General features: G+C 42.4%; 1 protein-coding gene across 3 annotated transcripts in view; it reads left to right on the forward strand.

Moving 5' to 3' along the window:
• The window catches only part of LOC132393154 (proteolipid protein DM gamma), a 182934-nt gene that overhangs the window by 133970 nt on the left and 26842 nt on the right, over positions 1-22122 (forward strand). For all 3 annotated transcript variants that reach the window (XM_059968041.1, XM_059968040.1, XM_059968042.1), the window contains 2 exons: positions 13418-13604; positions 19090-19246. In XM_059968041.1, the coding sequence (XP_059824024.1) occupies positions 13418-13604; positions 19090-19246 (344 nt within the window). The remainder of the gene's footprint in view (positions 1-13417; positions 13605-19089; positions 19247-22122) is intronic.

A 22122-nucleotide genomic window follows, 5' to 3' on the forward strand; every position in this document is an offset into this window, starting at 1 on the left:
CCACTCGCCTTTTGACTGCAAGTCTCCAATAACTCAGGCATCAACTACACATTTTGAAGCTCCTTCGTTACCTCCGCCAGCAAGCAACTCGCTGATGGTGCAGACCTGCACTCCTTTGAGTTCTTAACATACTGCAGGATCTCGCAATCATTAGACGTACATTCAATGATAAACGGTAGCATCTTCTGTTGACCCCGTAGAAGTTGCTGTGACCTGTCGCACCACCATCTTGCCAGGGTATTCTGTTGAGCCTTGATGAGTAAAAAGCTTCAGAGGTTATGGGGGAAAGCCGGGAGAATGGGATTGAAAGGGAAAATAAATGTGCCATGATCAAATGGTGGAGCAGACTCAATGGTCGAAATGACCCAATTTTGCTCCTATGTCTTATGGTCCAAGTGGACTTCCATTAATAACTTTAAATAATACACATATGGGTGATAGGTGAGAATACCTTGGTTAAGATGGTCGTGAGTAGATAATCGGGAGGAATGCAGAAGCTGCTTCAGTCTCCACACTTTCCTCGTGTTGTTGCCATTTGTTGCATCCTTCATAGGCCCTTTCTGCCACATCCCTACCTCGCCTGACCCCAGCAGGAGAGTTCCTGACCTCCCACTTGACCCAATGTACTGCCTCCCACACATCCAGCTCTCCCGTATCCGTGGGGTGGCAGCTTTCTCCAGAGCATGGAACCCAGGCCCTGTTCATTCTCGGTGCCAGAACAAAGTTTGGGAAGCTTATCTGGGGTGTGAACGTACATTGTGATATAACAAGGAGTGCAGTGACTTATTGTCGTTGTGTAGCGAGCTATTATTTGGCAATGTGCTGAATTCCCTTGGAGACCTGCGGAACATCTATATGTTACCCCCAACTTCCCCAAGCTGATTGCAATGCAGAAAATTGGGGATTTATAATGACAGTGATAATGGGGGCTGGGTTCTTTTAGCCCCATAACTCAATCTGAGGAAACTTTGTCAGTATTTAATCACTTTGGTGGCCAAATGCAGTTGAGTGTGTCTCCTGGCTTCTTAATCATGTAGAGTACTATGCCCATCATGATGGACATGTTCTGAATTGTAAGCATTTTACCAGGCTATTTCTTGCTAATATCCTGTAGCTTTCCTGTGCTTTCCTGTGTCCATTATCATTCTGGTTTGAGGTGCTCTCATGTTCCTGGGAAAATTCCACCAAATTCAGGGTTTCGATATTCTTTACATCTTTTTCTACCACTGCAACCCTCCTCCAACCCGCCCACAGTCTTTAACCTTGTGATTTTTTTGGGTTGGTATACAAGATGGATTACCTGTTTGTAATGTGAGAGGCACCCTAGCTAAATCTTGTATTTTAAAGTACCAATCTATAATCAATATGCTGCAAATCAGCTCAATAGATGATGGCTAAAATGCAACTGAACAATTTGTGATCTTTGTGTATGCGGCACTAAAAACCCAAATGAGTGTTATTGTTTCCCAGCTTTCTCAAACAGAGAAGTATTAAAGTTGTATGATCATTATTTCCCTGGAAAGTGCCTGGGGATTTGTTTGGCCATGGTGCCTGGATTATTGCTAGGGATCACAAGGCCATGGGAACAAAAAAAAAGCAACACCAAAGTTTCCCATGAAGTCTGCTTTCAACTCTCCCCTCCCTCCCCTCCCCCGCTCCTGCTCCTGCTCCCTCTGTCCCTTTGCTCATAGTGCAGTAACCTTATTGTTATGGCCAATTGTGTGCACAGGAATCCTGCCTCCGTAGCACAATTGTTCAGGGAATTCTGTACATCTGTTCGCCCAGAGGATTTAAAGGGGTGACTGCCTTTATTGGAAAACTGAGAGGAAAGCACAATGAGGTTTGCAAAGCACTGCAGGGTGATGGCTGCTCATGTTGAACTATGCTGTGGTGCCACAAGATATTCTTGGGCGGGTTATGTGCGAGGTGTGAATTTCCAATGTTTGCACTGCCAGCTGGGGATCTGCAGCCAACTCTGCTCTATGCTGAAAATGATTTTCCAAGTCAGCACCCAGAAGCCATGGAGAAAATCTGCATAGATTTCCTGACTGGCAGTATTGCAGGCAAGGATATGTCATTCTCAGCAGTGTCTGATCAAAAACTTGTCTTGTAGCCGCCTTCACTATTTCAGAATTTGATGCCTTCTGCATCACACTTCACAGTTTAATTTTGCTCTCAAAATATTTTCTTCTCACTTTGCAATTTATTTTCCCTGCTCGATTAATATCCACACCACGTAACAAAAGTATAGATTTTCTTGTTTTCTGACAAGAGGCTGGATCTGCTTTGTTTCAAATTTCAGTTCTGTTTTACTTTTCCAAGCAGTTCAGGAGGAGTATTTGGAGTTTTGGTTCCACTTAAACATTTGAACACCCTGACACATTTAAACATTTAACAGAATGGAGATATATAACGCACTCATAAAGCAACTGCAGAACCGTCTCTGTGATCTCCAGCAGTCGCCCCTCTGATTTTCCCATTCCCTCCAATCTGGCAGATTTGCTGTCCATTTCACATCAGTGCACCTGGACATGGCATCTTCAGTCAGGAATAAGACTGATGCTCCACCACCTTTCCTGACAGAATGGGACGTTAACCCACTACTTCTCAGCACTCCCACACAGTTTATCAGGTTGATTCCCCTTCTTTTGCTCTTCGTGGGAAGGCAGCGACGGATTATATTCTGTTTGCCCCTGGTTTGACAAGGAGCTTGGGCTGAGATTGTTTCCACCAGATCGGGTCCCTAAAACAATGTCAAGAAAGTTACTGAAGTGAAAAGTTGAGTGTTACTATGTAATAAAGTAACTGTTTTAAGCAACGAAGGCAGTAGATTACATGCTGACCTTTCCATTTTGAGACCTGGTTCATGATGGAATAAGAGCTTCATGTCAAAATGCTGACTTGAGTGAAAAAAATTGCTTTATGGTATTCTCAAACCAATTCATAACAAAAATGGACAGTTAATGGAGAAATGGGAGGGTTTTCAATATAATAATATAGCACAGAAATGGCAAAAAATGGGAGATGAGATTTGCATACAGTAACACAGTCTTTTAAGTTATAACTAATTCTGTATTTTACAATAATGGTGAAATTACAACTAGTTATAGAACCATAATGGAAATAAAACTCATTGATTTATACATAACATTAGTGCACCCAAAGTGTGATTAAACTGCACACGTGATCCCACAAAATATATTGGAATAATTGATTGGTTCATTAGGTCAACTTAGTTTTTTAACGAGGTGTAAATTATAATGTGGTGGCGAAATGACGTGTACCATTCACATACTTTTGCATATACCCTGTAATTAATTATGTAAACAAAGAATGCTTAACAAAGCAAAATATTAACAATATTACTGAAATATTAAATACACAAGAATGCATCTCAATTCAAATATGTAACATATTTCTCTCTAGTTATATATAGGAGGAAATTGGTGAGGTTCTGATTCAATGTCGGTGTCATGAGCTCAGCTAACCATGCTCACAGTGCATTCTTTTGAATCGGGACAAATCTTTCTGCCAAGCCATTTATAGCTGGGCAGTACAGTGCAGATGTAATATGCCTTATTTCATTCATTTTCACTTGCTTGCTTACTGCCATCATGCCACTGGTATTTAGAACAGCCATGAAGGTCCTCCATCTCTGGCGGTGTTCTGGGCTCCCTTCATCATGTCAGTATCTTCCTCTCGGTTTTCATTACTGTCAGTCATGCAAGTCCTGGGTGGAAACTCAGGAATACCGTCACACTCAGATGTAGAAGAATTCTTCATTGCTGTTTCCATAACAATTTTGTTTTGCCAGTCAGGGTTGTTAGCCATGAGCTGTACCCCCAAACTGGAGGACTGATGGCCCATTCTTAGCCTGACCTCTACCCTTTGACATGTTTGGCATGGGTGACCCTGACGAGCCGAAGCATAAAGACCTGTGTAAAGGGGGTTTCTTCTTTTTCTTTGTTACTGCGTATGTTAATCAAAATGGCTTCTTTGTTTTGTTAAAAGTAGGAATGCTTCTTTGTTATGAGAGAGTGCTGAAAGCTTGTTTGGGTTAAAATTTACTGATAACGTGATGCACCATCAATAACTCACACTGAGACGTAGGCGAGATATCGGCTTTTATTGACTGGAAGAAGGAACCAGGAGTGAGTGTCCATCATACCATGTCCTGGAGACTGAGGCCGAGCGTCAGGCCTCAGATTGCCTTTATACAGGGGCCTGTGGGAGGAGCCACAGGAGCAGTCAGCAGGGGCGTGTCCCGACAGGCACATAGTTCACCACATAACGAGAATTGTATTCCTTTGTTAACCAATTGGGATTAATGTTGTTCTTTCTTCTGAGTCTGTAAACTATTGTTGGCGGGCATTTTGGGGGAGTCGGTGCGAGGGATTGAGAGAGAGAGGACGTGATGCTGTAAACTGGGCGAGGAACGGACCCCAAGCGGGGGTCCGAGACCGGGAGGTACTACGTGAAGAGGAGACGAAGATAGATGTGTTTGGTTGACCACTTCGGGTGGTCCTGAGCTGCGAGTCGAGGAGTTTGGAGGGGATCGAATGGTAGCCAGAAGACTTCAGTAATTGAGCTCCAACAGTTGTGCACAAAGTGGTTTGGACTTTGATAAGTTTCGCGCCTTTTCTTTATTTTCTTTTCCTTCATACATACTGTATCATTATTAATCACTTAGTTATAGTCATCTTTATAAATTGTAATCATTTAATCGCATATGGTGTCCTGTCTGTTAATTGGCGGGGTTGGGGACATCACATAGCATCCACACCAGCTGATTACCCAGTTTGGCGGGGCCGAAGGCTGCTCCCCCTAGACGAGAACGAGCTGAGCGAGCCTGAGACGACCCAGGGGGTTACACCTGACTTCTGCGAACTTTGCTATCTGTGTTATTGAGACACTCAAGCCTCCAAACTACGGCATGGTTGTCGTCCTCTTGGAGGATTCATTTTCAGGAAAGACTGAAAACGCTCCAGAACAAACTGTGGTCTACTGTTACTGACTAAGAGTTCTGGAACACCAGTCCTTGAGAAGAGGCTTCTTAGCACATCAACAATGGGTGTGGCTGCAGTGAAGGCTGTAGGGAACATTTCTGGCCACTTTGTAGCTGCATCCACTATTACTAAGAAATTTGTGTCCATGAATGGTCCGGCAAAGTCCACATGAATTCTCTGCCAGGGCAATGCAGACAATTCCCAGGGATGCAGAGGCACTGTTCTTAGCAACTTCTGGACAATAGTTGTTGATTATTTGTATTAAGGGTCAACTTTCTCCAATACAAGTACCGGTTGAAGCTTTTTACATGCCAAACCAGATTCAAGACCTCTCTGTCAATCTGTGCTTAATTTTTCTCTGCAGTGTAAAGGGAATGTGATGCAAAGGCTATTGGGCATTCATCTCCATCAATCATAACGTGACATAACTGCGCCTATACCACCAGGCGAGGCATCACAGGGAAGCTTCACAGGTTGTTGTAGATCATAATGTGTGAGCACAATGTCTGATGTCACCATTTCCCTTACCTTTTGGAAAGCCACCTCATACTGCTTTGTCCATTGCCATCTCCTCCCAATCTGTAGTAATGAGTTTGTGGGATGAAGCATAGTAGTCAGATTTGGCAAGAACCTGTTATAGTAATTGACAAATGCTAAAAAGGACTGCCACTGTAACACATCCTTTGACCTTGGGGCATTCACTACTACTTGAATTTTTTCAGCACACTTGTATAATTGTGCGTCAATAGTGTGAACAGAGTAAGTGATGCTTGGTTTGAAGATTTCAAGCTTGTGTTGTGCTCTGAGCCCATAATCCTCTAATCTTTCTTCAGATTTAGAAGAAGTTCCTTTTCATCCTCACCAGTAACAATGATGTCATCCACTGAGTGCTTGGGCAGCCTTGCTGCAATGTGCCCCTAGCTTTCTGCCAGAGTGCAGGTACAGATGCTACTCAAAAAATAAACTTATTGCAGCATTAAAGCCCTTTGAGTGTTTATGGTGAGAAATAGTTTGGACTCTTCTTCCATCTCCACCTGTAGGTAGGCCTCAGCCAAGTCCACTTTGCGGAAGTGCTTCCCTCCAGAAAGGTTGGCAAAGGTATTCTCTATCTTGGACAAAGAGTATCGATCTACTTTCAGTTCTTGGTTGATTATGACCTTAGGATAAAGACTGATTCTGACAGACCAATTCTTCTTGGCTACTGGTACCACTAATGTTACCCATGAATCCACTCAACTTTGGGGGAAAAAATTCCTTCAGCTTCCATAAGATCTAACTCATTGGCTACTTTATCACAGATGACATAAGGAACCAGATGGGCTTTGTAAAACTTAGGTGTGGCATTTCCATTTCACACTATTTTACCCTTGATATGTTTGAGTTTTCCAGTGCTGTCCTTGAACACTGCTGTGACATCATCCAGTACCTTTCTTAATTCATTTTCATTTGACTCTGTTGTAGGAGATGTGACATGTAAATTGTGATAGATCGCCATCAAGTTGTGGCTATCTCAGCCAATCATGGTCCCACAATGCTGGCCCTCCTGTTTTTACCACATACAAATCTAATGTAGCTTGTTGGTTGTTGCATTTCACTGTTACCAATGTCATTCCCACAGGAGTTACCTTTTCTCCAGTATAAGTTCTTCATTGGATATCTATAGGCCTCAATTCAGTATCTTTGAAATGCTGTTCAAACTCATTTTGTGAAATAACTGAAACAACCAAGCCAGTGTACGATTCCATTTTAATTAATTTGCTGTTCATTTCTGATGTAAACCATAGTGCTTGTTTCTTGTTAGTTTTCACTTAGTAAATCCCAAAGCCACTCAGTCCTGTGTCACTCTTAATTATATAACTATACGAGAATTACAGCACGGAAACAGGCCATCTCGGCCCTTCTAGTCCGTGCTAAATGTTTACTCTCACCTAATCCCACCAACCTGCACTCAGCCCATAACCCTCCATTCCTTTCCTGTCCATATACCTATCCAATTTTACTTTAAATGACATTACCGAACCTGCCTCTACCACTTCTACTTCTACCACTTCTACCACAGCTACCACTCTCTGAGTAAAGAAATTCCCCCCTGTGAGCTGAGCGAGCCTGAGGCGACCCAGGGGGTTACACCTGACTTGTGCTCCCACATTCCGAAGGCAGTATTAGGGTTAGTAAGTTGAGGGCATACAGTGTAGGTGCCGGAAGCATGGCGACACTTACAGGCTGCCCCCAGCACATATTTGGATTGCATTGGCCATTGACACAGATGTTACATTTCACCGTATGTTTTGATGTACAAATAAAAATAATCTTTATAAAACTTTATAATGAGTATAATAAGCTGTTATGACAATCTAATATTTTTATATTAATTTTAATAATACATTTTTAAAGTAATTCCAGATAACTAACTGGTTAAATTCTGCAATTCCCATGGTAGGATTTGAATCTGCGGACTATTTGTTCAATATCTTAAACATTGCTCTAATAGTTCAGTGACGGTTAATTCTCTGCTCACCTTTGAGCAACAGTATAGGATCTCTTACATCTATCTGAGAGGGCAGATGTTTAATGTTTACCATCTCATAGTGCTATGCAAGAGTGTTAACTTAGACATGCTGCAGGAATTCTTTTTTTCCTTTTTAATCATTTATTCTGTATTATTATTTGTATTAATCTATTTACAAACCCAAAATCATCGGTGACAGAAAAGATTACAGTTGGTAATACCTTTCCTCTCCTTCCAGATTCCATCATCTTTAGTCCTTTGTTGCTTCCACAAATCACCTACCAGCTTCTGGCAATATTTCCACTCTTTCCTGTTCCAGCTACCTGTACCCCCTCCTCACCTGGATTCACCTATTACCTGGCAGTTTTTGCTCCACCTTTTTATACTGGCAATCTGTCTTCTACCAAAAAAAAGTTTTGACACATAATATCGACTGTCCAATTCCCAGTTTAGATGCTGCCTGACCTGTTGAGTTGCTTCAGCATTTAATGTGTTGCTGAACTTACTGTATTTGCTTTTGAGAGTTTAGGAGAAGCTCTGCATGATGTTGTGTCTGTTTACATAAGCATATTGACTTATGTACAGTAAATACCAGTATTAGCATTTACTATGGATGCCAAGCCAATAAGACTCTAGTCATGAGTTGGTATTGTTTTCTGTTATCATCATAAGACCAGGCTGCCAGAAGTAATACTCTTGATTTCCATAATAGTTAATGAATGATTTTATTAGGGATGCAACCATGAAGAGAATCTGTCATTTATGTTGTCAATGGTTCTCTAAAGGCGTAACCTAAAAACCAGCATATGAAGCTGTCATGTGGAAATGAGTCAAGGTTAAACAACTGGAACAGTGTGGAAAGACTAGACTTTAACTACTTTATTCACAAAAATTCGGAGCAGTTCAGACTCTGAAATATGCAGTATGTTACTGAGGAGTAGAATACTCAGTGTGCTATTGTGGAGTAGAGTGCTCGGTGCATTGCGGTGGAGTAGAGTACTCGGTGCGTTTTACCGTGGAGTAGAGTACTCGGTGTGTTACTGTTCATATTCTGAAAGTAGATTATAAATGCTAGGACTTGCCTGCAGATTTGAGATTTCAGTGAATATTGATTGGAGATTTGAGAGCTATCCTTGCAAATGCAGGGTCTCTCTTAATGTGACAGTAATATAGATTGTTAAATACATTTTCAAAAGCAGTTTTTTAACAATGTTCTGTTACTGGATCCTGTGACGTGAGAATCCTAGCTGTTTGCTGTACCAGAATGGACAGTTTAGCTGACAGAAGACGTGACTGGCATTGTTTGCATTGCAGTCTCTCTCCCACTCTCCTTCAACCTGCTGTGATTTGTTAACTCATCTGTTGAACACTTCATTTATGGAAGATCGATGGGACTGCAGTACTTTCAAGCACAGCCATTTGCAACAAACTCTAAATCTTGCCACAACATCCTCGACCACAGGGCTGCTTGCTATAGTAAGATGTACCATGTCAGTAACTCTCATCTGGGTGTGCCTAGTGGGCTGAATTTTGATGTATTTTTGCCAACAATTCCACAGAGGATATCTATGATAACTGGCAATTCTGGAAGTCGGAAATGTTTTTCATGGGCATTAGCCCATGGGCTGCGATGGCTCATCCCTGTTAGCTGGTGGGAGCCTCTGAAACCCCATCTCTCACTCATTCCAAATTACTTTGGCTTGGAAGATTACCTTTCAGGAGATGCACAATATAAGTGCACAAAATCAAATTATTTCAACAGCAAAGCATCACTGAATCATGGCTAAATGAAGATTGCAGCTGGGAGCTTAATGTCCAAGGATACAGATTGTCTCGAAAGGACAGGCAAAAAGATAGCAAAAGGGGTGGCAGTACTCTATTAGTAAAAAAAATAAAGTGAAATCAAATTGTTAGAAAGGGGTGACATAGAGTCAGAAGGCATTGAATCATTGTGGGTACAGCAAAAAAACAAGCTCCATCCATGGGGTAAAAAGATCCTGATGAGAGTTGTATGCAGACCTCCAAACAATAGTAAGGATGTGATGTACAAGTTACAGTGGAAGTAGAAAATGCATGCCACAAGGCAGTGCTACAGTAGTCATGGAGGATTTCAATATGCAGGTTGATTAGGAAAATCAGGTTGATGCTGGATTCCAAATGGGGGGAAATTTGTAGAATGCCTACAAGATGGCTTTTTTAGACCAGCTTGTGGTTGAGTCCACTTGGAGATCAGCTGCTCTGGATTGGGTGTCGTGCAATGAATCAGAATTGATTAGAGAGTTTAAGATTAAAATAAAACTCTGAGGGGAAAGTGATCAAAATGTGATTGAATTCACCCTAAAATTTGAGGAGAAGCTAAAGTCAGATGTATCAGTATTACAGTGAAGTACTGTAAAGGGAATTACAGAGGCATGAGAGAGGAGATGGCTAGAATTAACTGGAAAATAACACTGGCAGGGATGACAGCAGAGCAGTAATGGCTGGAAATTTTGGAAGGAATTTGGAAGGCACAGGATATATACTGTATATATACTGACAAGAAGTATTCTAAAGGCAAGATGACACAACCGTAGCTAACAAGAGAAGTTAAAGCCAAAGAGAGGACAAAAAATAGTGGGAAATTAGGGGACTTAGGAAGCTTTTAAATACCAACAGGAGGCAACTAAGAAAGTCATTAAGAAGGTAAAGATAGAATATGAAAGTAAGCTAATCAGTAATAGTAAAGTGATACCAAAAGTTTCTTCAGATATATAAAATGTAAAAGAGGGGTGAGACTGGATATTGAATGGCTGGAAAATGATGCTGGAGAGGTAGTGATGGGGACAAGGAAAGATCTGAAAGTAGATAAGTCACCTGGACCTGATGGTCCTGAAAGAGGTGGCTGAAGAGATTGTGGAGGCATTAGTAATGATCTTTCAAGAATCACTAGATGCTGGAATGGTTCCTTTATTGATGCTTTGCTGCACGTTTCAGTGCTCAGTGGAGGGCACTATTGCTTTTTTTGCTGGTGGGGGGGTAGGGTCATTGCCTTACTGCTGCTTATGCATGGGAGGGGGGAGTTGGGGGGAGCTTTGGGGTTCTAACGTTTAACTGCTGTTTTCAGGGAGGGAAAGAATTTCAGGATGTATATTGTATACATTTCTCTGGCATTAAATGTACCAACTGAAAGGAGACTATAGGCAGGTTAGTCTGACAGTGGTTGGGAAAACGTTGGAGCTGATTATTTAAGATGAGGTCTCAGGGTACTTGGAGGTCGTAGTCAGCATGGTTTCCTCAAGAGAAAATCTTGCTTTGTTGGAATTCTTTGCTTATCAAGCTATGAGCCCATGGTATTACAGGAAAGATTCTAGCATGGATAAAGCAGTGGCTGATTGGCAGGAGCCATAGAGTGGGAGTAAATGGAGCCTTTTCTGGTTGGCTGCCAGTGATTAGTAATGTTCCACAGAGATCTGTGTTGCGACTGGTACTTCTTACATTATGATTTGGATGATGGAATTGATGGCTTTGTTGTAAAGTTTGCAGATGATATGAAGATTGGTGGATGGCCAGGTAGTTTTGAGGAAGTAGAGGAGCTACAGAAGAACTTGAGTAGCTTGTCATATGAAGAGCATTTGCTGGCTCTGGCCCTGTATTCGCTGGAATTCAGAAGAATGAGGGGTGATCTAATTGAAATCCATTGACTGGTGAAAGGCCTTGATAGAGTGGTTATGGAGAGGATGTTTCTTGTGGTGGGAGATTCCTGATTAGAGTACACAGCTTCAGAATAGGGGAGTGTACTTTTAGGATGGAAATGAGGAGGAAATTCTTTAGCCAGAGAGTGGTGAATCTGTGGAATTCTTTGTCATTATGTATATTTAAGGCAGAGGTTGATAGATTCTTGATTGGTCAGAGCATGAAGGCATACGGGGAGAAGGCAGGAGATTGGGACTGAGAGGAAAATTGGGTCTGCCATGGTGAAATGGTGGAGCAGACTATAGCCTAATTCTGCTCCTATACCTTATGGTCTTAAAGATGAAATTGCTAGCAACCTCCAGTGAGTCAGGCAGCACTTGTGAAGAGGAAAACATGGTTAAGGTTTCAGATCAAGGTTCTTTGTCAGTTTCCATGCACTTCCTTCTTTGCCTTCCTCAATGGGGTGAATTAGTCCATGGATGATCCTAAAAACAAGTCCTAGTCTTGTAAAGTTTCATATTACCCTGTCCATGGATTGTCCTTGAACTTTCTACAAAAAAATAGACTCACTTTAGCTCAACTCTCCTACAGACTGTCTAAAAGTTACAGCCCATTGAATAAAGATTTGCTATTATAAGACAAGATTGTTTTGATTTTTCTTTAGCCAAGTACCTGATAAAAAATGTATGGATTATTAAAAGCAAGCATGATTATAGCAAAGGATAATGCAATTTGATTTAAATAAATACTAATCTACTACCACTTATCTGTGGCTCTGGATAAGTTGTAATGTCTGACACATTGTAGTTTGAGAGCGAAGGACATGCAGTTTACAGAGTAATCAGACAGTAAACAGTTCTATTAGGACCTATAGCTATAAATTATTTCTCATACCTTTCGAAGTGATAGTATATAATGTAATGTGTTGACAAACTCCATATTAAAAGTGGGTTGACTGGAGTCAGGGAGTTTGTTTCCTGTTCTGCTGAGAAATGTAGAACAGTGGTGTTAAAGTTGTAAAGAGCAACAGTGTTACCGAACAAGTTTATACGGGGAATCTTCATTTTCAACTCTGGATAAGCCAATTTTTAATGGAGACAGGTAATAAAAGATGCACGTGCAGGTTATCCAACATTTCATACAGAGATTCTAAACTTTCAAGTTGGGGTTTACTGGTCCCATTGTCAGTTCAGGCCTGCCCCTGTCTTGGTGTCAATTTCAATGGGCAAGGCATATTAATGTTGATAGCACATTATTTCTGAACAAGCCTTGGAACTCCATCCTCAACCACACTGAAGCCTCTTTGATTGGGTCCTGAGAAATGTTGGGGTTCCAGTTTGGCAAGTAGTTCAATTTGGAAATCTAGCCACAGTTCCAGGACACGTTTCCTTCCCAAAATCAACTTAGCCACCTTCAAATCTCAATGAAGTTCTGGAGGAACTCAATAGGTTATGTAGCTTCTATGCAGGGAAATTAAACTGCCTGGCCTGCTACGTTTCTCCAGCATTTTGTGTCTATTGCTCCAGATTTCCAGAATCTGTGGAATCTCTCATATGAGTCTTCAATTCTCAGTTCTCTAGATCCTCACCTTAGCGATCCACGTATAAAACCAGGGAACAAAGATCCTGCACGTGGTCCACCTATAGAAATACTAACTGCTCTGATTCAGTTTGTATCTACGAGAGAGTTCCCAACTTGCCCCTATAGGTGGGAATAAGTTTAAATGAACACTTAGATATAAATGGGTCTACAATTCATCAACCTCTACCGAGATGGCTCGTACTAGAATAATCAGTCTCACAGCCCGCATGTCTCAGGAATTCATAGCCGTACAATTTGTGAATTCCTGTCAGGTAAAATTAGTGGAGAGGGAAGTCTTGGTTATTCATTCCTGTTTGAACTACCCTGAAGGACTAATACCTCAGGGTCTCACTTACTTCCAGAGTACTTTCTTTTAAAATATTTTCTAGGGAAGTGTATCAAGGAATCTGGAACTTTCTAGGATAAATGAATAGTAAACGGATCAGACGTGATTCAGTTTACTGATGGATTAATCTTGAAGAGCTAAATAGCCTCCTCTCAATCCTGAAGCTTCTTTAGATCATGGTCCAGAGAGAGGGCTCCTCACATAACTATACTTCCTCACCAGACCAAAGGGATTTTTATTTCAGTACGATACATAAATACAGTATGCTTGCCGTTTACCATCCTGCTCTTTTCCTGTCCACAGGTTGCTTTGAATGCTGTATTAAGTGCCTCGGAGGGGTTCCATATGCGTCGCTGGTGGCAACGATCTTGTGTTTTTCTGGCGTGGCGCTGTTCTGCGGCTGTGGTCATGTGGCCCTTACCAAGGTGGAGAGGATCGTTACAATGTACTTCTCCAGCAACTCCAGTGACCACGAGTTATTATGTGACGTGTGAGTTCTGCCATTTTTCCAGTACTGTCCCTTTAATTGTTCTTCTTCCATCTTTACTCTAAATGCTCTGACTCGTGATGACTTGGTGTAATCGATGCAGCGGTGTTCCTGGCTGAATTTAAGTGTGGCCAACCCCAGACACTGTCTTTTCGCCAACATTAACAGGCTCCCATGATCTTCTCTACACTGTCAGGGGCTGCACTGTTGTATGAGAAGGCCTGTGCCCAGAATAACTGGGTTACTGATTTACAGGGAACAACTATGACACATTCCATTTCGATAAAATGCTAATGCAGATTTTTTACTGATCTTTTGGAGTTTAACTGCTAAGAGCTGTCCTTTTCTATAAATATATTGCCTTGGTATGCATCTTAACTGTGTCACTTCAATATCTTATCCTAAAATAACTTGATCCCAAAGTGCTCTGAGTTATGCAGAGTGGAGCAGAGACAATATAATCACATCCAATACACACAGTTTCACTCACCCCCCACTCGATATTTGCATGGAAGCCCACACTGCACCTTTTCCTCAGAGTTCACTTATGTAGCCCCAGTAGCTCATTGCTCTTGAGAGGACTGGTGTGCACACAGTTGGGGTTGAAGCAGTGGGAGGGCCTGGATTTCAGAAGCACTGCAAGTGACTCTGGGCTTTGCAGCGATGAGTTTAAAAGGTTGGAGGGAGCTGACGTTTTGGGGCACGTGGGTCCGGTTTTTCTCCCATTTGTGAAGAGCAGGAAAGGGCAAGGGCAGCTGCAATAAAACCTGCTCCGAAATGCAGCTAAAGAAAGCAGAATCAGTCTGAAGATGCCCTTCTCATTCATTTGTGCATGTACTGTTCTTGTTGTAGTGCAGACCATCTCATTTCCCAGACCCTCCCTGTCCCCATTCCCTACCCCTCCATAATGGAACTGACTGTTACTCAGGCACCACATCCCACCCCTACTCCCAGTTCTATACCAGTTCCTGCCTGGTCTAGTTTCTAGTAGCCTGGCATTCCTGGGAATACTTAGGATGTGACTTATCCACATCCAGACATGAGATGTGAAGCCACACTTTGTTAAATTCAGCTCTACGTTGTCTAAACTATTGAAGCAGAAGTCTTAACCCACCTGGCCGTCACAGCCTCGTGGGGAAGGACTGATGCTCCATAAAGAAGCTCAGTAACTTGAGCAGATTTCTGAACAGCTCACTGGTAAAACTGCCTATCAGCTCCTGCAAACAAGGTTCAATCCTGACCCCTGGTGTCATCTGTGTGGAGTTTCCAAGTTGCTCTGACCAATAGATCTTCAAATTCTCTCCCACATCCCAAATATGAAGTATGTACAGGTTATCAGGTTAACTGAGCACTGTAATTTGCTCTGTGTGTGTGTGTGTGTGTGTGTGTGTGTGTGTGTGTGAGAGAGAGAATGTGGGCAGAATAAAATGAGTTGGGGTTGGTTTGATGAAATAACAGGCACATAAAGATGGCATGGTTAGACTCAGAGGGCTGAAAGCTCTGTCTCCATGATGTATCCCTCTCTGACTTAAATAGTATTTCAGTTATTTGAAAAGGAAGCCCATTCCATCATGCTAACAACCCTCCCCTCCATTGATTCAGCTGATCCTTCCTGCTGTCTCAGGAAAGCAACCATTGTCATCAATGACCCCTTCCACACCGGTCATTATTTCTTCTCTCTGCTACCACCAGGGAGAAAGCACGAAAGCTTGGAAAGACACTCCACCAGCTGCAAGGATAATTTCAGTCTCACTGTTATCAGACTCTTGAACAGACCTCTCATACAATAAAAGTCTAAGGGTTGTTTAAGGAGTCTCTGTGGGTGGAAGTTAGGAATAGGAAGGGATCAATAACTCTACTGGGTGTTTTTTATAGAACACCCAATAGTAACAAGGACATCAAGGAGCAGATAGGGAGACAGATTCTGGAAAGGAGTAATAATAACATGGTTGTTGTGGTGGGAGATTTTAATTTCCCAAATATTGATTGGCATCTCCCTAGAGTGAGGGGTTTAGGTGGAGTTTGTTAGGTGTGTTAAGAAAGGTTTCTTGACACAATATGTAGATACGCCAACAAGAGGAGAGGCTGTACTTGATCTGGTATTGGGAAGTGAACCAGGTCAGGTGTCAGGTCTCTCAGTGGGAGAGCATTTTGGAGATAGTGATCACAATTCTATCTCCATTACCATAGCATTGGAGAGGGATAGGAACAGACAAGTTAGGGAAACGTTTAATTGGAGTAAGGGGAAATATGAAGCTATCACACAGGAACTTGGAAGCATAAATTGAAAACAGATGTTCTCAGGGAAATGTACGAAAGAAATGTGGCAAATGTTCAGGGGAGATTTGTGTGGGTTCTGCATAGGTATGTTCCAATGAGACAGGGAAAAGATGGTAGGGTACAGGAACCGTAGTGTACAAAGGCTGTTGTAAATCTAGTAAAGAAAAAAGAAGAGCTTACAAAAGGTTTAAAAAACTAAGTAATGATAGAGATCTAGAAGATTATAAGGCTAGCAGGAAGGAGCTTAAGAAAGAAATTAGGAGAGCCAGAAGGGGCCATGAGAAGGCCTTGGTGGACAGGATTAAGGAAAACCCCAAGGCATTCTATAAGTCTGTGAAAAGCATGAGGATAAGACATGAGAGAATAGGACCAATCAAGTCTGACAGTGGAAAATTGTGTATGGAACTGGAGGAGATAGCAGAAGTACTTGATGAATAATTTGCTTCAATATTCACTATGGAAAAGGATCTTGGCAGTTGTAGGGATGACTTGCAGTGGACTGAAAAGCTTGAGCATGTAGATATTAAGGAAGAGGATGTGCTGGAGCTTTTGGAAAGCATTAATTTGGATAAGTCACTGGGACTGGGTGGCATTTGATAGGGTATCCCATGCAAGGTTTATTGAGAAAGTAAGGAGGCATGGGATCCAAGGGGACTTTGCTTTGTGGATCCAGAACTGGCTTGCCCACAGAAAGCAAAGAGTGGTTGTAGATGGGTCATATTCTGCATGGAGGTCAGTGACCAGTAGTGTGCCTCAGGGTTCTGTTCTGGGTCCCCTTCTCTTGGTGATTTTTATAAATGACCTGGATGAGGAAGTGGAGGGATGGGTTAGTAAATTTGCTGATGGCACAAAGGTTGGTGGTGTTGTGGATAGTGTGGAGGGCTGTCAGAGGTTACAGCGGGACATAGATAGAATGCAAAACTGGGCTGAGAAGTGGCAGATGGAGTTCAACCCAGTTAAGTGTGAGGTAGTTCATTTTGGTAGGTCAAATATGATGGTAGAATATAATATTAATGGTAAGACTTTTGGCAGTGTGGAGGAACAGAGGGATCTTGGGGTCCGAGTCCATAGGACACCCAAAGCTGCTGCACAGGTTGACTCTATGGTTAAGAAAGCATATGGTGCATTGGCTTCCATCAATAGTGGGATTGAGTTTAACAGCCGAGAGATGATGTTGCAGCTGTAGGACCCTTGTCAGACCCCACTTGGAGTACTGTGCTCAGTGCTAATCACCTCACTACAGGAAGGATGTGGAAACTATAGAAAGGGTGCAGAGGAGATTTAGAAGGATGTTGCCTGGATTGGGGAGCATGTCTTTTGAGAGTAGTTTGAGTGAACTCAGCCTTTCTTCTTTGGAGTGACAGAGGATGAGAGGTGACCTGATAGAGGTGTATAAGATGATGAGAGGCATTGATCGTGTGGATAGTCAGAGGCTTTTTCCCAGGGCTGAAATGGCTAACATGAGAGGGCATAGTCTTAAGGTGCTTAGAAGTAGGTACAGAAGAGATGTCGGGGTAAGTTTTTTTACTCAGAGAGTGATGAGTGCATGGAGTGGGCTGCCAGTGGTGGAGGTGGAAATGATAGGGTCTTTTTAAGAGGCTCCTGGATAGGTACATGGAGCTTAGAAAAATAGGTTATGGGTAAGCCTAGGTAATTTCTAAGGTAGGGACGTATGTGGCACAGCTTTGTGGGCCGAAGGGCCTGTATTGTGCTGTAGGTTTTATATGTTTCTAAATAAAGAACTCTTGATTACCCCAATGACCTCATTATCACCCTTGCTTTTCACCTAGCTCCCTGCACTGCACTTTTTCTGTAATTGTATCATTATATTCTGCAAATGCCATCTCTTATGTCCACACTATATTCTGCGTTGTGTTTGCCCTTTCAATTACCTCGATGCAATTGTGTTTGGAATTATCTGTCCAGATGACATGCAGATCAAAGCTTTCACTGTATCTTGGTATATATGAAAATACAATTTGGTACAATTTGAAAAAGCTAAAATCTAGTATCTTGCCTATGATAACAAAGTATGAACTGCAAATTGCTGTAATGATGCAGTGGTATGCTTTTATCTCTGGAAGATCAGCTTTTGGAAGGTAATTACAGAGCAATACAGCTTTTGCCAATAACAGTGTAAACCAAATTACATGTTGGAGACAATCCTTATATTAAAACCGTTGGGAGAAAGCACAATGCTCCAAATTCACAGTGTTCATTCCACATGTTAAGAGCTACTGGCGACTAAGCCAGCTGTGTAGAAAGTGATCATGGTGATGTCAGCCACATCAATCTCCTTTTCATGGCACATGGAATTGCTATAAAGCACCTACACAGGCTTAGAAATACATCCAAACCTTGATCAGGGAATGAGAGCAAATGCAAGGGCCCCTAATTGTGCCTTAGATAACACTGGATCAGATTCTGGGCTGTCTCTCTGGCTGCAAGATGAGTAGTTTTCAAATTCAGCCAGAAGTATCTTGTTTTGAAAATAGATGATGAGTTGTACCTTTAACACCCCACCCTTACCTAAATCATGACTTCCATGCCTGCAGGTGGATTCTTGCCATTTTATCATCTTATATAGTTTGGAATGGGCAGCTCCTGGCTTATACTTATTGATAAAAAGCATGGAACCTGCCACTAGTTCAAAGGAGCAGTGGAGATGCATGATGTAGCATAGTAAGACCATAACGGTTCCCAATAATACCTCTTAATTATGATCTCCTGTTGATGACTTAAACTTTGCTATATAGCAAAGATAGAATGACTGCAGAAGCAGAAGAAATTTTGACTTGAAAATTTCCTAGCAGGTGACTGCTGTGGAAAAGTTTAATCCATTGTTCCGAAGGCTTCCTTCCTGCTATTATTGCAGGAAGTTACTCCATTACTCATAAAAGAAAGTTCACCGGGCCATCGTACCAACCCTTAGGGTTTTTGTGGTCCACAATCTGACATTATAATCTTTCCACTACACGGAATATCTAATATTTATGATTCATGTTTCTGGTATCTGACCATGAAGCATTTGCCAAGTATTCCAGCAGCTTGGCCAATACCTTTATTTAACTCTGTATATTTTTCCTCATTAGCTGAAGCCCTGAGGTAAAATGGGATCCCCTAAATATTGACTTTTTTCGCTGTTTACCCACAGCTTTGGGAGACTAGTCCTACAATCCATAAAATGTGCCTCTTTTCCTCTTCTCAGAATCCAAATGATGCAGTATGTCATCTATGGAGTTGCCTCGTTCTTCTTCCTGTATGGAATAATCCTCCTGGCAGAAGGATTTTACACCTCAAGTGCTGTTAAAGAAATCCATGGCGAGTTCAAAACAACTGTGTGTGGACGCTGCATCAGTGGGATGGTATGAAACTCAGTCTGCAGTTCATGGTTTAGTGGTACATTCTTGACTATAGGTTCAGTCTGGAGGCAGACAGGGATTGGACCACATTACTGTACGTGGTGCTGATAGCCTGTGACTGCCAAGTAAATAAGGCATGGACGTGATGGTGAAGGACTGAGTTATTGAGTGCTGAGCCTTGAGCACAATGGTTGGTAATTCTGAAGCAGATTCATGAAACTTTGATCGAACAAGCATTCTGAAATTCCACTGGTTTGGCACCTGGTTCACTAGGTGATGCTGACAGACTCCACTGTTTCCCGAGCACTCACCAGGTCCCTGTGCTGGCCCTGTTTGACCACTCAACTGGTCCCCATCCCCACACAATCCTCTGCGTCCCTGTTCCCACACTCCCCCAGCCCGCTTCAACACTACCTGTGGCTGTGGCCTCTGTGCTCCCTGCAAACTCGCCGGGTTCACTGAAGTTCTACTGTATAATATCTTGCTTTTTATAAGGCGAATGAAAAAAATGTGTTGAAGTTTCAATAAAATAATGTCAATAGTGCAGTCCATCCGCCGGTCCAGTACCACCAAAGATCTGAGAGTGCTGGATTTACCATTTCCCTGTATTTACATTTGCAATGTATCTGTAAGATTGCAATAGGATGAATCTCTGATCGGAAGTTACTTGAGGGGCTTTATTTTAAAATGTGCAAAGTTAGCCACCCTGGGTGCGTCCTCGGGGGTGCACTGCCCAGAGCAACGAGGGGCATGAATCCAGCGGCAGGAAGGGCAGCAACCAGCACAGCCAGTGCAGAGTAATTCCAGCATTCCAGCACTTTGCCAGTAGGAAGTCAACTATTCTAATTATTTCTGTTGAAGATCAATGCCAAGAAATTGCAGTTCTTGCTTCTAAGCGAGTGCTGTACAAAACATTAAACTCCAGTTAAATCACTGCCCAGCACAGGGGAAAAAAATCATTATGAAACTGGTCAGAAAGATGTTGGACAAATGCGTGTTGGAATGATTTACACCCCAGATCACATACTAAATCAGGGACAAATGCAGGATCTCCAGCCACACAGAGCTCACAGTAGGTGAAACAGATGATTGAATATAGGAACAGTGGAGCAACCAGCTATCCTTGACACTGAAAGTCCATGCTGGTGGATACTGTGTGCAGGGTGGAGGTGCTTTAATCCACCCCTTATTAACCATCTCAATGCAACATGTTCCCGTTTTGCTTTAGTGCTTTTTCTACAAGGGTAGAAAGTTTCACTCTAAAGCTACACTACATTTTCCCCGGTGAGTTTGGAAAGTGACTTGTAGCATCACGAGGGGCATGAGTGATGTCAGTTAGATGTCATAATGTTCTAACGTGAATATGGATGGCCCCAGATTGCTTTTCTAATAGATGTGATTTCACTCTGTGAGTTCAACCTAGCCTGGGCTGTATCTCGTTCCTGTGGGATTTGCAGATTAACTACATGATTCTTGGATCTAATTTCAGGCCATGAACGTTATCTTGGCACAACAGCTAGTGGTTTGACTCCAGTAAAGTAAATTTAACTAAGTCAAGTAAATTTAACTTAGAATTTGTATGACACTAATGTTATTTAAACTTCAAAAATAAAACCTTTTTCCAAGAGGTCCGACACCTCATTCAAATCATGGGTCAGCATCTGCTGCTGTCTCTCTGAGACACAAAGCTGAGGGAGCGCATCCATCCCTTCATCACCTCTGTATTCCACCGATTACAAGCTGGTATCTGACCTCTACCTCATTCTGAAGTTCAGCAAGTGTCTGAGGAACACTGCATGCTTGCTGGCCGACACTCGGTGGTTCTGAAGGGAACTGGAAAGCTGCACATTTGGGACCGAACTGTTCACAAGCTCCAGATCCCTGGCCATTTCATGCTGGAGGAGAGCTGAGCTCCATTTCAAACTCTGAAACCCTGTGATGCCGGGAAATGAGATTTCACTGTTTATGTTCTTGATGGAAGGGAGGGGAGCATATGAGAACAGAGTATGGTGAGAGTGCTTTACGTGGCCTCCCCCATGCAGTACATGAGCATATTGGGAAGATGCATAGTGAAACAATAGGTTTGATCTGATCCTGGGAGTAAACAAAGTTAGAGCCATGGAAAGCAGCATGTAAGGTTTCACCCTAAAGCTACACTACATTTCCCCCAGTAAGTTTGGAAAGTGAGTTCAACCTGGCCTGGGCTGATTCAGGCCTTGTGGATCAAGCACTAAAGCAAAGAACGGGAACATGTTGCATTGAGATGGTTAAATAAGGGGTGAATTAAAGGGCCCCCACCCTGGACACACTATCCACCAACATGGATTTTCAGTGTTAAGGATAGCTGGCTGTTCCAGTGTTCCTACATTCAATCATCTGATCCACCTACTGTGAGCTCCGTGTGGTTGGACATGGTGCACATTACATGGGCCCTGATTTAGCATGTGAAGGTAAGACCAAGAGGCAGCAAAAAGAACCACTGATTTTAATCATTGCATTTATGATTGGTAGAGCAATCTATCCTGCAATCAAAGCTCTCTTACCTGGGATGACTTCACTGTGTCCTTGAACTTCCTGTGACACTGAACAGGGTGTGAGTGCACGCCATTGCCACCAACCCCAACACTGGCCCATTCAGATGTCTGGCCCATTCTTCTACAAGCCTGGCTGTTGTCTCTTGCAGTGCAGAGAGGTCTGCTCCTGTGAAATCCGAGATGTCTCTCTTGTGTATGGTTGAGGATGTGATGGAATATTTGAGGAAGGAGTCTTTGTTTGGGTGGGAAGGGATTCAGATCTCTGTCGCAGTTCACTGTTGAAATGATTGTGATTCCAGTGGAAAAATGCATCAATGCCTCACGGCAATCTTTATAAACCTGTGA

The sequence above is a fragment of the Hypanus sabinus genome, chromosome 4 (assembly GCF_030144855.1).
Source record: "Hypanus sabinus isolate sHypSab1 chromosome 4, sHypSab1.hap1, whole genome shotgun sequence".
In the NCBI taxonomy this organism is placed as follows: domain Eukaryota; kingdom Metazoa; phylum Chordata; class Chondrichthyes; order Myliobatiformes; family Dasyatidae; genus Hypanus; species Hypanus sabinus.